Source organism: Lepeophtheirus salmonis, chromosome 13, assembly GCF_016086655.4.
Source record: "Lepeophtheirus salmonis chromosome 13, UVic_Lsal_1.4, whole genome shotgun sequence".
Lineage (NCBI taxonomy): Eukaryota > Metazoa > Arthropoda > Copepoda > Siphonostomatoida > Caligidae > Lepeophtheirus > Lepeophtheirus salmonis.
Window position 1 is genome coordinate 37,327,572 of NC_052143.2, and position 18,105 is coordinate 37,345,676.

The following is an 18,105-nucleotide window of genomic DNA, read 5'->3' on the forward strand; positions in this document are numbered from 1 at the left end:
ATCAATGCAAGCAATACGATTGTGAGAAACTTCATTGAATGATGAAGAATTAATTTAATTGGACACCATAATATTGTCTTGCAATTTGTAACCCCTGTAAAGGGTTGATATGACTAAATTTTCTATAGAAAATTGACGATTGAAGAATGCTAATGTAATTTATAGACAACTTTGTGAAAAAAAATCACTCTAGCTTGCTTTTGTATTGACGAGTAACATATTTTCTGTATATTTATTTATAATAACGGGTAGTCCATTGAAACCTGAACACGTATTAATTTCAATTCTCTAGCGTATGTACAAGTCCTGACAATGTCAACTAATTTCCCTTCGCGCACCCCATGCAATTGGGTGTCTCCAAGACCACCGTCTACGCCGTCAGCAATTACAAAACGCTGTTGAAGAGGAAGAAGTGCTTTATCAAAAAAACCATATTGGATCTGAAAGAGTGAAATAAAATATTCCAGGCGCATCTCTTCAAGTCCATGAGGACTCTTGCAAGAGATCTCCGGGTTTCACACCAGACTATCCATTACTTTTAGACCCTTGTGAGGGTGGAGATGCCACTTGGGACACCAGCAATAAAAAAAATATCCTCCCTCGCAAAACTATTTTGAATGTGTTTTGTATGAGTCTTTTGAAGTCTTTTTGACACTTTTGGCCCCCTACAGCAGCCTTGATAACATCCCCCTCGACTGCACCTTTTGGGTGAATATCAAGGGGAATTCCTAGAGTGTCTTTTTTGGGATTGGTAATCTGAAGAATGAATTGTATTTTCCTTAGCAGTTGTCATTATTATTTAATTCGTGAGTAGTGAACAGCCTCTCATAAATAGATTCAATGATATTCAAAACCTTTTGGAACGTTTGTGTGTCTTCATACAAACCAGAGGGTAAGCCTGAGGATTTGTTGTGGAGTTATATTTGTAAGTCCTTGTTGGAATCAGAGGTCAATTGGGGACTGATATTCGAGTAATTCTTGCCCTAAACCATGTTTATTTTCTTCTCCCCCTCCTCCTCCCTAGTCAAAGCTGATTGTAGCTGATCTCCTGTAAAACATTCCTCAAATAGTCAGGGTTACCATGTTGATTTTCGGGTTCTTTTTTAACATGCACATTCTAAACTGGATTTTCATCACTGAACATACTAGAAATCTGTATGTGAAGGCTCACACGGGACGGCTACAAATGGTGTTGTAGACGATCTGTGAAATTACAGCAATAAATTAACATAAGTTGAAAAGGCCATTTCTCGACCATTTGCAATAATCTTATGGAAAAAACCCCCCCACACATTTAATACATTTTCATTGTCGAATGTATACGTAAACCTAAAAAAGAGGCATGTGATAGGCTTCATATTGGATTGGAATAATTTCATATAAACTGTTACTTGACTTTGTAAGAAAATATATACTTTTCCCCCCTAAAAATATGACAAATGGACTTTTGAACTTATTTTTTGTCTTTATGTAATGTTACACCCAGATGTTATGTAACAGATATATTAGAGGTTGTTTCCTAAACACTATCAGCTTCATTAACTAAAACACTCTTCAGCGTCCTTCTCCAACTTTATTGTCAATATCATCATACCACAGAGCGATTTTCTTACTCATTGTTTGTAATATTAAATCCTAACCATATTTAAGGGCATCCCAAAGGGGTAGGAGGAAGGTCTGTAGCCCCCAAAAAAAAAAAAATTAAGGAATTTTCCATTTTACAAGAATTTAATTAGGTCAGGATAAAAATTTTTTAGGTGAAAATAGGGGTATTTTTTTGTTAATTCCGGCAAATTATACAGTCCAACAAAAAATGTTTATTTTTTATTTTTTTGGTTTGTAAATAGTTCTAGATTTTTATATTAAATAAATAATAATTTTCTGTTAAAAATAGCTAAGGATTAATGAATTTTTTTTCCCCAAAAATTTAATTCCAGAACCCCCCTCCTATGGACACCCCTAATATCACATTTCTCATTCTAACGGGTGGCCCATCTAGCGGTTGCATTTTGAACTACCACTTTTTGACGTCTCATAGATGTAGTAACATTCTCATTGTGTTTAATATTCTGTAAAAGGTATCCGGGTTACCGAATGGTTAAGTTTACGCTCGAAGAAAATTGGGAAACACTGAAGACTTACTTCCAAAATGGAGAAGTAATCGAGTAGTCTTCACACGAAACTGCAGGAAAATTACGTCGGTCGAAATAAAGCGCCTTCACGGCAGTTTGTGGATAAATTTGCGAAGCGTGTTCGCGAAACTGGTTCGTTAATGGATAAAACAACGCGTCCCCGTGTTCGTCCAGTGCGATCAATCGAAAACATTGCTGCTGTTGCTGAAAGCAAAAAACGAGCAAGGAGCTGCCGTTACGGTCAATGGCTATCGGGCCATGTTGGAAGATTTTTTGTTTTCCCAAATAGAAAAGGAAGACATCGACGACATTTGTTCCAACAGAATGGCACTACGTGCCACAAAGCCAACGTTACAGTGGATCTTTTGCGCACTGTCTTCGACAATCGCATCATAAGCCGAAACGGCAACATCAACTGGCCACCTCGTAGCTGCGATTTGACTCCGTTAGACTGTTTTTTGTGGGGAACCGTCAAGGATAAATGTTACGCCATCCAGAGACGATTGACGATTTGAAACACGAAATTGGAGTCGCCATTGCAACTATTGAAGCTCACACAATCGAAAATGTATTGAAAAATTGGGTCGACAGAATGGGCTACTGTAAGCCCAGCGACGGCGGTCATATGTATAAAGTGGTGTTTCATTATTAACCGGAATGTTGAGGCTTTCAAATAAAATAAAAATTATTGAAAAATATCCATCCGTCTTTTTTTATATAGTAATATCAAAAAGAAAATTTTTATGGGCCACTCTTTAACTTAGCATTTTTAAACAATTTACCTTTACTGTCATCAAGACATTGTCCTCCATAAAAGGGTAGGTGGGAGGGATCTAAGATAATTGGCAGAAAAGATGTTCGCCGAAGGATAATTTGCCAAACAAAATTTTCCTTCAAGGACTATTGGGGACATTTCACCGAAAAATATATTTAATAAATTGATAAATACGATTGTATATATTAATTCAATTTAATATTATCATTATACATATAATAATTATATTATGCTTGTTTCAGAATATGAAACATGTCTAATGATAATTAATTGATAACGAGAAAGTAATTAGCACTTCCCTCCATTTGAATCGCTGTCGAGTTTTTTTTAATTATTTAAAATATTCATAGTAATAAAAGGGTAAAGATTCGAACTACATTCAAAACCATACACTACTGTGTTGTGTTTTTATAATTAATGAATAAAATTTATAAAAAAAAATCAACAAAAGAACACTCATAAATTTTAGCTTTTGAAGTAAATAATAATACTATCATTTCAAATTGAATTAAAATTTACAATATATTAAATATTATTAAAAGGATTATTGTTCCAATGGTCCTTTGGAGAAATGTACTTTCTCTGATTTTTCCTTCGGAAAAATGTCCTTTAAACAAACTGTCCTTCGTATTTTTTAGATGGCCCATTTTTGGGAATTGGAATTCTGAAAAATAAATTATCTTTTCCTTAGCAATTGTCATTATTATAAATTACTGAGTAGTGACCCTGTTTTCCTAAATATATTCAATTATATTCCCAACCTCATTGAACGTTCGTGTGTACTCATAAAAGGCGGATCGTAACCCTGAGGTTTTGTTGCAGAGTTAGAATTGTAAGTCCTTGTTGGACTCCGAGTAGAATTGGGCATCGTCATAAGAGTTAATTCTAGCAATTTCCTTGTGTATATCCTTTCCGCCTTCAGTAACATCTGATTGTAGCTGATCTAACAAAACGTTATTACCAAAATTCTTTCTCTTCTCCAAAATATTCTGCAAATTGTCAGGCTTCGCATGTTGATTTTCGTTGTTTTTTTTTACTTCCTCATTGTACACAAATTTTCATGACTAAACCATATTCTGTTTTCACAACGTGTAGGTGAGGACGCAGAAGCGTAATTATAATAGTAGTAATAATACTATAATTATAGTTCAAAAAGCTATTTGTCATATTTTTATAGGGAAAAAAGATCAGATTTATTTAAACAGTCAAACATATACCTACGTAAAATAATCAGGGATCTGTAGTTCATAAATCACAGATTATATAAAGTTATTCCATTAAAATATCCCGTTTATTATAGGCCTCTTTTTTAGGTATAGGTATACATTGGGCTATAATACTATTTTCCCAACAAAAATAATACAAATATTCGAGAAATGGTATTTTGAACTTATGTCATATATTTGTAGTGATTTATCATTTCTTTTACCCCATTTGTAGCGGGCGTGCTTGAGCCTTTCCTTACAGATTTATAGAATTATATGGCAAAGGTAACACTTGCTAAAATTAATATTGCTGAAATGACCGGACACGATTAAAATATGCTATGGTATCGTTATTCAATCTTATTTCCATATTGTAGATAAAAATTAAATAGTACAATCGAAAGAATAAGAAATTTTTCTCTAAATATAGATATTTAATACATTGAACTTTAATTCAATTAAAGATCAATGGGTACCATTGATATCAATTAGTATTGAATGCAAGTATCATGTCTTTTTTATCCTTAAAGCCATTTGATGAAGTTTCATCAAGAATTATTGGAAATTTGTCTACTTTATGTAGTAAAAATATTAACTTTGAGCCCCCAAGATGACATTACGTAGCCTTTAATTAGGCATGATTATTGTTTACTTCTATTGTGTTTGTAAACAGAGAGTAGTGGCACCGTCTAGTGGCAATCTAGTACAGCTCGCTAAATGATAATATTATTTGACATAAATGTAGTTATATTACTCACCGTGACCGGTAATTTTTATTCCCAGTAAATACTTTCCGGGTCTTTTCATCCCTTATAATTTCATTCTCAGTAAATACGTTCTCTGTAAAATTCATCCCTGGACATTTCATTCCCACTTTGAAGATGGATATTTAGTGACGTCGTGCGGTTTATGTTTCTGAAGTTATCAGTAGTTTTTGCTTAGGATTGTAGGGAGACCTGGGCAGTCGACAGTGGGCACTGGAGATTCCTTGTAATTTCATTCCTAGTAAATTCATTTCTATGTAAAATTCATCCTGGGACATTTCATTCCAACTTTGAAGATAGATATTTAGTGACGTCGTGCGGTTTATGTTTCTGAAGTAATTAGTAGTTTTTGTTTAGGGTTGTAGGAAGACCTGTGCAGTCGGCAGTCGGCACTGGAGATGAGGGATGACTAGTGATGGATGATGAATGATTTATGGTGTTTATAGATAAGAAATGAAGTCATGATAAATCTTTAATAGTGAGTAGAAATAGAATCCTGATCCGTAGATAATATTTGTACGTTGGGAAAAAGAAGAAAATCCTAGCAATACTCTTCTTCTGCTTCCATTTCTCAAGGTATGAACACCATAAATCATTCATATCCGTCACTAATTATCGATGACTTATCACTCATCTCCAGCACCTCGCCCTCCTTCTCTACAGCCCTAAAGAAAAACTTCTAACTAGTTCAGAAACATAAACCGTATGGGGCCACTAAATATCCCTCTTCAAAGTGGGAATAAAATGTCCGGGGGTGAATTTTACAGGGAATGAATTTACCCTATTGGCTAAACCTAGAAAACTTTTACATCGTTCTAATTGAATACACTATGTACCAAGGACCTCGTTATCCTGAGAGTATTCTACTTATTATATAAAATAAATTCTTATTTGAATGTGACAACTCATAATGATTACATAAATGCGATCCTAAAACAGATCCTCCTCATAATTTAGATCGGAATCCTCTCCTTTTACCATTAGTAGGCGTATTAAATAATGTACACTGCTGCTATCTAGATTGGATATATGCTATTGTGCATTATTTGCAGTTATAGATACATAATAGTTGTTGCGAATGAAAAGTAACAACGGAAACACTCAAGGATATATGTAAATGATAAAATATATAGCATTTTGTCCCTGATACAACCGCATATTTTAATCCATTGAAGAGTTAACAAGCGTTATTCTTTAGTCATCATATATGGGTGTAATATTTGCCAAAGCATGTAAATCCTATGGGATTTCACTCCAAGTTCATTCCACCCATCAACTTTGACTGAGGATTAGTGTTGAATCAGTCTAAAGAAACTGTAGTCCCATGAAGTATTTGTATATATATATATATAATTTGTCTCTTTCAAGAGACAAAATATCTGAAATTTAAAATAGGAGATGTGTGGCTAGAACTTATACGTTGAAATACGTTCTAGCTATCATTTAAAATTTTATTATTTTAACGCTTTAGTTTATTATTCTATATCGTTCAATCCTAGCAATGGTCAATGAGTGAAGAATAGTCTTTATGACAGACTATAGATTCCGCACGATGCAATATTTTGTTGTGTAACTAGTGCTTGACTCTAAATTTATGTATTTGTGTTTGAACGTAGTTTTTGCCTAGAAAGGTGTATAATATATTTCATGTATTACAGTAATACTTACCTTGACATACGAATTTAATTCTTTAATTTCTTTCTCTTAAGATAAAGCAATTTATCCCATAAGACAGTGGTTTCCAAAGTGGGAGTCGTGGGACACAACGGAAGGATCGCGAGATTATTTTCAAAAATAAAGAATACAATTTAAATTTACATTACTTCGAGTGGCATCAAAACTTAAATAATGATGGATGTACATATCTTTTATAATTTTCTTCTGGATCATTTTAAAAAGTCTTTCCCAGAAGATTGTGCTCCACAAAAATATAACTGGACACGATCCTTTAAAGCGGCAGCTAATCATCTGTCATCTGATACGCTTATCGAAATTTCACATGACCCAATACTAAAACAAATTATGATTCTAAAATACTTGACGAATTCTGGTTCTCTTAGATGAATGAATACCCCCTGCTGGTTAAAGCGGCTTTAAATTTACTTATACCATGTGGCTCAACTGATTTATGTAAGAATACTTTTTCTGCATTAACTTACGTCAAAATACAGATCTCAGCTTAACGTGGAGGATGATCTCAGAGTTGCTGTGTCCAAAATTAAACAAAAAATAGACCTTTACTTAATGCACAGTGCATATACGTCACATTGTGACCTTGGTTCGTTTATAAACCTATTTACAAATCCATAGCCTCAAATGTTATTTGTTTGCGAGTCTACATTTTGACCTTATTTCCGTGGAAATAGAGAAGTGATAGTATAGAAATGGTTTCAATTAGTACATATTTTATTATTCGAGAATTTCCTCAATGTATTTCTTATATTTTTCAATATACGTTGAATTAAATTATTTATTTTTGATGTATATAGTTAAATAAGTGCCTCTGGGTTTAACTTAATAGGGTTGATATGGTCATTAAGTCATCTATTTGCATAAAATGCACTCCAAAATTTATTTCATCTCTCAATGAGAGGGGTAGGGGCCGCACATTATCTAGCAACATATTTTAAGAGTCGCACTCATAGAGAAATAAGTTGTTAGAGTTATTGCTCTATGCTCGCAATCAAAAAACATTACCAACTCGCGTCTAAAAAACAAAACAAAAACTCGGATGCAAATTTTTGTCCATCATAATCCAGCTCGTATTACTGTATATGAATATTTTCTAAGCTATGACCTTCATTTCGTGACATAATTTGTAACAAATGATTAGTTGTAAAAAATAACATGTAATAAATTGTGGACATTGGATTAGCTTTGGTCTAAAAATAGAATAATTAGTTATACATTACTTCATTTAATTAATGTTTTTAGTGTATTTTTTTACAATAAGTTTCCGCTATATCCCCTTTAAATAAACTTAATTGTGTTTCCCAAATAACAATTTGATTATAACATTTCATCTTTCTGTTGGAAAGGTTACGATTAATTTATTGTACAAAGTGAGTTATTTGCATTTTTTTTATTTGCCAAAAACCAATGAGGAAGAGAGAAAAACGTGTATTTGTTCAATCCAATGAATTATCATTGAAATTGTATTCATACGTCCTCTCATCAAAAAGGCCTTTAAGCTCTAATTTTTAAACTATATAGTTTTAAGATCCTCATCCTCATAATAAATAATAACAAACAGTAATCGTTAGGGACCACTGAAAATGTACCCTGGGCTAAAATGCATATTGACGTCATGCATGGACTTAAAATAATAACTGTCCAATGTAGCCGTCATTGTGTTAGATAAATAATTCAACTGCTAACCCTTTGGCCATAAAAAATAATATGTACACCTTCATAATAAAACAAGTAGGAATCAATTATCGATTGAATGAATGAATTTAATGGGTTTCCGTGAAATCTTGTTACTATGTTTATGTTGTGTACATGTTGTAACTTGTATTAGCAAATTGTACAAGTTCCAGCCAAAAAGTAAGATGACTAATTTTAGATGAATTATTTACATTAAATGGGATGAGGATCATGCAGTTATTGAATATTCCATGGATTATCGATATATTAATGGAGTCATTTTTGACTACTTCGATACCAATTAATAAAATATAAGTATTATGTGGCACATATTTTAGTATAAATGCCCACAATTATACAGTTCATAAATGCATAATAACCCTGTAATTTTAAGTGATAAAAATGAAATGAAAGTATCAACATATAGTTGGTCCTTAGAATAATCAATTCTGCAATTAAATAATTGATTTTAAAGCAAAGAAATTTCAACTTGTACTATTTAATTACACAAGTTGCAACTTGGACAGAACATATATGTATATAATATTGGAGTTTATAAAGAATTAATGGGTTTGTTGGGCCGATGAGTATTGAATATGGTACTTCTGATGCGGCAAGATTTTAAAGGAAAAGAAAAAAAAAAAGGAAAGAAAGAAAGAAAAAGAGATAGAAAAAAAAAGAGAACTAAAGAAGGGCGATTTTCTGTTTCTAATACACTCTCAAATTCGAGGAATACATAGAAGAGAAGGAGGCGATAGAAACGGAACGATTGGGTTCGATTAATCCAGAATGGCGGGTCTACCACGAAGGATTGTAAAGGTATATTAGTTCTTCTGATTGATTGAACCTTCTTTATATATTTCCTCCCCTAAATTCGTTCAGGAAACGCAGCGTTTGATGAAGGAGCCAGTTCCGGGGATTTCCGCAATTCCAGATGAAGGAAACGCAAGATATTTTCACGTCGTCGTCGCTGGTAGAGTTTTTTATACATATAATTTACATTTAGAGGGAGGCATCGTAATGAAATAGGCAATGATTGAATAGAAATGAATCCAATTGCCATTTTACTCACGTATCACGGCTCTAATGACGTTTTCAAGCTTCCTTAAGGGTCGCTTTTTCAACTATAATACAGCTCTACTTATTTAGATTAGAAAATCCCGTTTAAAACCTTCGTATATTACAAAAATTGGGTAGGTGGTTCATGCTTCCTAAATCCCTGTGCTTTTAATGATTTAAAAGCCCTTATAAATAGGCTTTAATAAACACATTTGATATGCCAATCAGTAGAACGTTTTCACGTGACGTCAGTAGCGTTCATGTGGGTCATTTTGGGGGCCCACCAATCAAGTTTTATAACAATGAAAAACCTTTTCCCTTAATATTGAGTAAATTATTTTTCTGTGGGATGTCAAAATGGGACTAACAAACAAAAGGAATTAAATCTTCACCCTCTATCAAAAATCCATACTTCTATTGCCTAGTTTTATTATAAATCAGACCCTAATTTGTATGAAAAATAAGTTGTCACACCGTTATACAATCTTATTTCGATTGTGTAGATAAAAATGAACTATGACAGGATAAGTTTTTTTTCTCTTAATTAACCTACTTTTCTCGTTCCCAGTTAACACAAATTTAACATTTTCAAATTACTTTGAGTATATACAAATATCACTTTTTATTATTGGCATAAAGTAGTATTCAACATTAGTCTAAAGTCTTTTTTTATTCATAAAGCCCTTTGATTGAGTTTCATCAAGATTTATTAGAAATTTGTCCATTTGATGTAGTAAAAATATCAATTTTAAACCACCAAGATGGTGTCTCCTTCAATTAGGATTCAAATTTTTGACGTGAGTGAAAATGATATATATATTCAGTTACTATATTTTAACCCTTTTATACCTAAAGGTACATGCTAGTTAATTCTCTATATCTTTTCTTTTAATCAAGCAAAAATGTTCATTTTTATAAATTAAAATGTTCATTAATACTTAAAAAAAAAAAAAAATTTCCATTTTTTGTTTCATTAACAATTAGTTTATAGTAGGGATGTACCGATACCGAAAACTCAACCGATTCAGATTCATATACTATCTTAATGAATGATACCGATTCCTTATTAACATTATTTGCTATAGTAATTACATAAGCAAATCACAAAATGATTTACTTTTTTAATGTTTAACTTTTTATTAATTAGGGCTTGATGAGAAAATTCTTAAGCCTAATTATTCTATACTTTGGTCCTCACTTATATTTTTTGATGGAGCATTTGAAATAATGAAATTATAATTTATTTTATTTATTTATTTTTTTGCTAACCCTTTACCACCTGGATGTACTTCAAAGTCTCTTTTTAAATAAACATTTGTATCATTAATTTTCAAGTCTATATCTTCTACCTAATTGTGATAAAAGCTAGTTTATGATCAATTTAAGGAATATGTTAATATAGCAATATGTTTTTAAAGGGAATTATATATATTTTTTTTTTCTATGCTAAGAACATTTTCATTATTTTTTATGAACTTCTAGTATTATTATTTAATGTCATTCGCCTGAATGTAACATAGATATAAATATTTACTTTTTTTTAAATAATGTGACCAAGTGGATCTCAAAGTCTTGTTGTCAAAATATATTTTTCTTATTAAAAAATATTTTTGATGTTTTTTCATTTATATTATATCCTCATTCCTATAAAAGTTTATACCAATGGTAATTTTTCTTTTTAATTCATTAGATAAAATAAAAGGCTAGAGGGTTAATAATGTATTCAAAATTAAGTAAGCACAAGTATCGGTGGAATCGGCATTATTGAGCCGATTCCAATGCATCGGTACACCCCTAATTTAGATTGATGTTATTCTTGATAATTTTTCAAAACTCGTCAAACTTAATCATAAATAATACGGCTATTTATTCATTTCATGATATTTATTAAAATCTCGACATCATAGTGCAAATAGTTTTGTAGTTATTTTAAATTAATGCCATTTTTGCAACAAACAATAATAAACTCCTCTTTTATGTCCAATTGAATACGATATTGCACAAAAAAGCATAAAACATTCACAAGGGACCTTATGGTAGCAAAAGGTTTAAGATCATGGGAGGAAAGAAAGCCTTACTGGGCATCTCACAGTATAACCTTGATTTTTAAAGATTCAGCACAATTTTATAAATAATGTTGACTCATGACTAGACTTCATCTAATTTTGCCATTTGTATTTTAAGAAAAGTACAGTTTTATTTGGATAATTTGAAGTAATTTGTGATATTTTATATCTATAACAATTTATTCATAAATTTTGCAATACTATATTATATTATTTTTGAAAGATTTTCTTCCGTTAATTTTTGCCGTCGATCAGTTTTTTTTTTTTTTTGTACCTAGTTACAATTTTAATAAACTTCAACTTTTCTTAATTAGACAATATAAAACTTTCTTCTTACAATACATTATTTATTTTTTTAAACATGGAACTTTTAAATTTAATACGTATCACAAGTCTTATATACAAATTTAAAATATCATCTGGTAAGGTAGACCTCGTACTACTTTTAAATTTATAAAGTATGCACTCTTTTTATTATGATAAAATTAATATCCTCATGATGGGGGATCTATATAGATAAAACGAAAATGATTTGCTTTTCATGTAACTCTGTATCGCTCATACAATATCACTGACACTTGACTTCCTATCCCTTCAGTATGCTTACATTTTGAGAAATGTTCCGGGGTCTCTTTTACAATTCTACAGAAAAAACTCCTTTGTTTTTCCATATATACTTCCAAGGGATAAAGTATTTATTTGGTTTCTATAAATGAACAAATGTATGGAATAGTTGAGTCTTTTACAATATATGGCATGCAATATTCCCTTAACAAAAGCCTTTTCACCCATTTGTTATTAATTGATCTCATATATTGTGTTTTCGTAGATTCAAGGACCTGTAATCTCCGAATCTGTCGATTTCCCAGTCCTCTTAAAAAATTAACTGTTTCTTACTCCAATCTCTCTTCCACTTCCACTTACTTTTATGTTTTTAAGAACTCTCTTAATCTCCAATTCCTCGAGGTGGATCGAATTAAGTTTTTCATTGAAAATCTCACCGACATAATTTTTGCATTCGATTTGTAGTTTTAAACATACTAAAAGACCGTTCAATGTTCACATCAGTAGTTCGAGCAATTTTAAAGTTGGCGTGATCTTCAGGAGTTTTCCTAGATATCATCACCACAATCACTCACAATCATATTGCCTCACGATGATATAACTCACTACGTTTTTGTCTCACAAGGATATTGTACACAACGATATTATGCCAACGTTTTTGTCTGCAACCTTTTTACAGTGAACCCTCCTGCCCTAGATTGATTTCTATATTAGACCAACCGAGATCTTTTATTTATGAGACCAATATAGACCGAATTTACAAAAAGACTGGTCTAGACCGAACACTGGACCAATCTTACAAAAAAACATAACAATATCAGACTGGTCTAGGATTTCCAGACACTACTAAAACATCTCTTTTTCTGAGAAATAGTGACTTAGGACACCTTCCTTCTGAGTTCATGATCTGTGAGTTAGCTTAAGTTAATAGATTTACTCTTATCTGGATCAAATATATAGATATGTCCTTAAATATGTGGCCCATTAACAGAAAAGTAGAGTTGAGTCTGGATTACGTTTGTATTCAATAACAAATTATCCTAAATTTATATCAAGAAATTATTTTTATTAATCCTTAATAATTCTTGCCTAAAATTGATTTTCATAATTAAAGAGTGATAAATTGACTGATTTTATTTGAAAGGCCATATCAGAGCTAATATAAGTTTAGTTAATCAAATAAAGGTTCTTACTTATAGCTAGTGATGGGCAATAAATCGGAAAGGGGCTGTGTTTTTTTTTAGAATCAGAATCCGGAAAATAATGTGTAATTTTTTAGGGGTACTGAAGAAAAAAAATAACTCACTTCAAAATTAAGGAATTTTTGCTTTTACAAAAAAATTATTATTTGAAATTTTTTTTCAGAAAATTTAATATTAGAAATTAAACTATTTATTTATTATGATTTTTTTTTTTTTTTGAGAACAGCTGGAGATTTTTGAAATTTTTTTTTTGTTAACAGCTTTAGATTTTGGAATTTTTCCTAGTACAAGTTTAATTTTTTGTGAATAGTTATAGTTTTTTGAAAACAAATTTAAATGTATTTGAATTTTTTTCCAAAAAAATCAAGCCCCTGATAGCAAAATTACATTTTTTAACTATTATTTCAAATATTAAAAAATCTTAATCGGCATATATATTTTTTTACTAGATTCGTATCGGAATCCTTTTTTTTTAATCGTCACATCACTACTATAATAGCTATAAGTTTTGTGTTCATAATTTATTCCAGTAATTTGAATAATTGACTTACAATTGGCTCAAATATACTTTGAGATTTTAGCCTATACGTAATGTTGTGCTAGTCCTCATTTAGGACTGAAGAATGCAGTCCCGTCCTAAAACTTAAAATGTTTGGTTCTTGATGACGTCAATCAACTTTATTTATTCTTCCTTTTTAATTAGTTCTAGTACTGACAATCTTAAGAAGCAGTGCCAAGGACTGATTGGATCAATCCAATGACTGGACTGAATAAATAAGGTCTGACATAACATTACTTACACAGAAGCTCCGCAGGGGGTGAGCTGTAGCCCCCCCCCAAAAAAAAGAAGACATGCTTTTTTTCCTCCAAAAAATAAAAATATTTCTAATTTTTTTTCCAAAAAAAATAATTTTTGGTAAATAACTATGGATTTTGGATTTTTTTTCCAAAAAAAAAAATATTTTTTGTAAATAACTATCGATTTTTGAAATTTTTTTCTAAAAAAAATAATATTTAATTTTTTTTAAATAGCCATGGATTTTTGAAATTTTATACTTAAAATTAATTTTTGCCCCCAAAATTTAATAATAGAAATTTAATTTTTCAAATTTTTTTTAAATAGCCGTGGATTTTTCAAATTTTTTACTTTAAATTAATTTTTTTCCCCCAAAATTAAATAATAGGAATTTAATTTTTCAAATTTTTTTCAAAAAAATTTGAAAAATCAAGATCCCCCCCAATATTATCTTGCGGACACCCCTGATGTCCTATGAAGTAATAATACAATTGAACTTCTCTCCTTTTCTTAATTTTTGTTCAAAATTGTTGTTTTTATGTGGACGGTATTTGTTAATTTTTTTTTAATGAAACTATCTCAAAATGTGTATTATAATTGATGTGAAACTTCGGTAGTGTCATTAGTTATGAAGTTCAACTCTATGTTTCTTTTGATGAATTACTTCATAGTGTAACATTCTTAGTCAAAGATTATAATGATTATATTACAGGTCCAGAAGAATCCCCTTTCGAGGGTGGAGTATTCAAATTGGAGCTCTTTTTACCAGAAGACTATCCCATGTCTGCTCCCAAGGTTCGCTTCATCACCAAAATCTATCACCCCAACATCGATAAGCTTGGAAGAATTTGCCTTGATATTTTAAAAGGTGTGCTTAATACAATTTAGAGTCAATGCTATTATTTATCTATTTCTTTTAGACAAATGGAGTCCCGCACTTCAAATTCGCACGGTTTTACTCTCTATTCAAGCCTTACTTTCTGCTCCCAACCCGGATGATCCTTTAGCAAATGATGTTGCTGAGCTATGGAAGGAAAATGAAGTGGAAGCTATTCGAAATGCTCGGGATTGGACGCGTAAATATGCTATGGAAAATTGAAAAAAACTCTTCGTTACAAAGCATTAAGTTCATACAAAAAGACGAAGTCACATATAACTTAATATCTTGCACCTATTTTTTTTTTGTTGTTCGAAGTAGTCCTTGGCTGTTAATGATATTAATTTTTGGACGTTTTTTTTCTATTATAATTATTATTTACCTTCTCTCAAGGGATTATTATCATGCATATAATTACAATAAAAATGGAGTTGATATTGGGGAATGTTATTATCAGTACTTTTTCTTGCATTCATTTTACATAATTAATTAATTCAACGACAACCTTGCTTCATTTTTATTTAAGGTTTAATATATCTATATTCAATAACTTATAAGAGTTGTTTAATTTCTCTTGCTTTTCATCAATTTTTTAGGGGTTTGAAATTATTGATTTACCCCGTATATATTGTATGTGACTTGTCAATATGAGAGGAGATATGAATTTTTGGGTGAATGTTACAGTTATTCACAGGAGTGTGCAGGAGGGCCCCCGGAAATTAAGGATTTTCTGGTTTTTACTAGAAAATTTTATATTTGAATTTTTTGCCAAAAAATTTAATTTTTGAAATTTTCCCCCAAAAATTTTAATTTTTTTTTTTGAGTTATGATTTTTTCCTTTAAAAAAATCTGAATAGCTGTGGATTTTTTTTAAAGAAATTTTTTGTTAACAGCTGTGAATTTTTTAATTGATTTAAAAAAAAAAAAATTCTGTCAATAGCTGTGGATTTTTAATAACAAATTTCAAAAAATTTAAAATTTAATTCTTGAAAAAATTTAACTTTTTGTTAACAGCTATTAAAAACATACCATACAAAAAAGATGAGGGGGATTTCGGTTTTACTCGATTTGTCTTAAAGGAATAGTTAAATAAGAACATTGACTTAAATTGTATTAAACCCACCTTTTAAAATATCAAAGTAAATTCTTCCGAGCTTATCGATGTTGAGACGGTAGATTTTGGCGATGAAGCGAACCCTGGGGGCTGACATTGGGTAGTCTTCTGGTAAAAAAATTGAATACTCCACCCTCGAAAGGTGATTCTTCTGGACCTGTAATATATAATCATTATAAAGTTGATAAAGGTCAAAACTCCTTGATCTAAAAGATTACATCTGCCAATCTTTATGCCGCTGTATCAAAGAAGTCTTTGGAAATATATTCATTACAGGCAAGAACCGATTACCTTATTCAAACTCAGAAATTTAATTATTTAAGAAAGGTAACCAAAATCCAGCAATATCTAATTGAAAAAAAAGATTATATACAAATATATCCCTACCGGATTTTTATAATATTAAGTCAAAAATTATTCGAAAATATTGCCAAGTTCGTCTTAAGATACACGCAAAACTTTCTCGAAAGAGACGAACAGAGAAAGGAGGAACAATGTTGTTCGAAGTAGTCCTTACTTGATTTCTATTTAAGGTTCAGTATATCTATTTATGTTACTCTAATTTCATAACATAAAATGTTAATTATTTTATTAATTTCATTACAAGTAATGCTCCAACAGTTGGCTCGCCCCGCTTTTTGATCCCTTATAACAAAACTCATCATTTTTCGTATTGCTTTTCAAGGAGACTTGTGATTTTTTGTAGTCAATAAGTTTCACGTCGGATGACAAAACTATGTTAAGATATATGGAATCGAGATGAAAGTTAATTAATGAACACGTCTTAACCATTGCAACTCTTGGCTAGCGGCTTAAACATTGTATCACTAATAATTGCATGAATAATAAAATATATTTATAATTTTTTTCGGCTATCTACTTTAGAACCATTTTACATATGTGGGGCAGATATCAATTAAGTTACCGCTTGTAGATGATTCAATTATCAATTTTAATTAAGTAATTAATAAGAGTGATCCTCCTTATTCCTTTATTGTCTATCCTTGTACTCTTCTTCCTAAAATTCCACGTTTCAATTGAAGAACAAACTATTTTTCGATAGAAAGAAACATAGTCATCAAATATAAAAAAATATATAATCATATTTTTTATTTTATTCTTTGAATGCAACGAATGTATAACTGAATTTATTGACGTCTGAGGTATCCAACTTTTAAATAATTTAAAATTACAGATTTTTGGCTCACAGTCTAACAATTTTGAATTGAGAAAGAAAGAGAGAGAGAGAGAGGGGATTGGAATCTATGGTCTTCTGCGTTTATCTTGTGATGATGGAATGGATCATATCAAGAACAGGACTATGTATACTTGAAGAGACTAAAAAACCCCAAGCCTTTTACATTAAAAAGAAGGCTGCAAAGACAAGGAGTATCCCGCCCATGGTCATCATTTTCCGTTTGGATCCAAGGGGCGCAAATGTGGATTCATGGAGATATAGGACCTGACTCTTTGTATCAGTGAAAGAGCTGGAGTTCTCAATGGTGTGACTAGCATGAATCTTCATTGATAGTTTAGGAGAGGAGCTGAGCATGGACTGAGAGTCCTTCTCTGAGATGGAGCGGGACTCCATGATTCTATGAAGTTGTAAATCCGTTTCACAGGTCACTAAGAGTCGTTGTTGATAGAAAGTGGTTGGGGGTGGTGGAATGGGGAGATCCACCAAGGCGTAGGCATGCCCTATAAATTATAATTAGATAGAAATAATTAATGTATTCATTAAAGAAGCAATTAAAGAGTCAAGGATGACCTTGAAGTAATGTAAGCTTAATTGTATCCCAGAAATAAGATCTTTTGGAATCGTAGGGAAGGATGGGGACTCCCAAATCATGGAACATGCCGCAAACCGTGGTTTTTCCACTCCCAGGGCCACCAATGATGCCAATTAAAAGCATGATAGATCAATAATAATATATGATGTGACTCTCTTGATTATATAAAAACTATGTGACGAACAAGAAAAGTCTCAAAATGACGGGAAACGAGGATTAATTGCCAATCGTACGTCGACGTCAAGTAACAATCTAAAACATAGAACATAAAAGGGGAGAGGTTGAGCGATTATCTATTATTACGATGGGTTAATTTTCATATCGCACAAAACCTCTACTTGTCATTTTAACAACTTGCTCCGGTCTTTATGAGTATAGGGAAGATGGGGAGAGGT

At 31.3% G+C, this 18,105-nt stretch overlaps 2 protein-coding genes across 2 annotated transcripts; one reads left to right on the plus strand and one right to left on the minus strand.

The window, feature by feature from the left end:
* Window positions 1–8,896: 8,896 nt before the first annotated feature.
* On the plus strand, window positions 8,897–15,256 carry LOC121127429 (ubiquitin-conjugating enzyme E2 N). Its single transcript, XM_040722768.2, has 4 exons — window positions 8,897–9,061; window positions 9,125–9,215; window positions 14,642–14,797; window positions 14,850–15,256. The coding sequence occupies exons 1-4, from the start codon at window positions 9,032–9,034 to the stop codon at window positions 15,026–15,028; spliced, it is 456 nt and encodes a 151-aa protein (XP_040578702.1). The 5' UTR covers window positions 8,897–9,031; the 3' UTR covers window positions 15,029–15,256.
* Window positions 15,257–17,015: 1,759 nt separating this feature from the next.
* Dpck (Dephospho-CoA kinase) lies at window positions 17,016–17,968 on the minus strand. Its single transcript, XM_040722767.2, has 2 exons — window positions 17,689–17,968; window positions 17,016–17,618 (listed from the first exon to the last, which is right to left on the minus strand). Exons 1-2 carry the CDS (start codon window positions 17,831–17,833, stop codon window positions 17,278–17,280), a joined length of 486 nt encoding a protein of 161 aa, XP_040578701.1. The 5' UTR covers window positions 17,834–17,968; the 3' UTR covers window positions 17,016–17,277.
* Window positions 17,969–18,105: the final 137 nt, after the last annotated feature.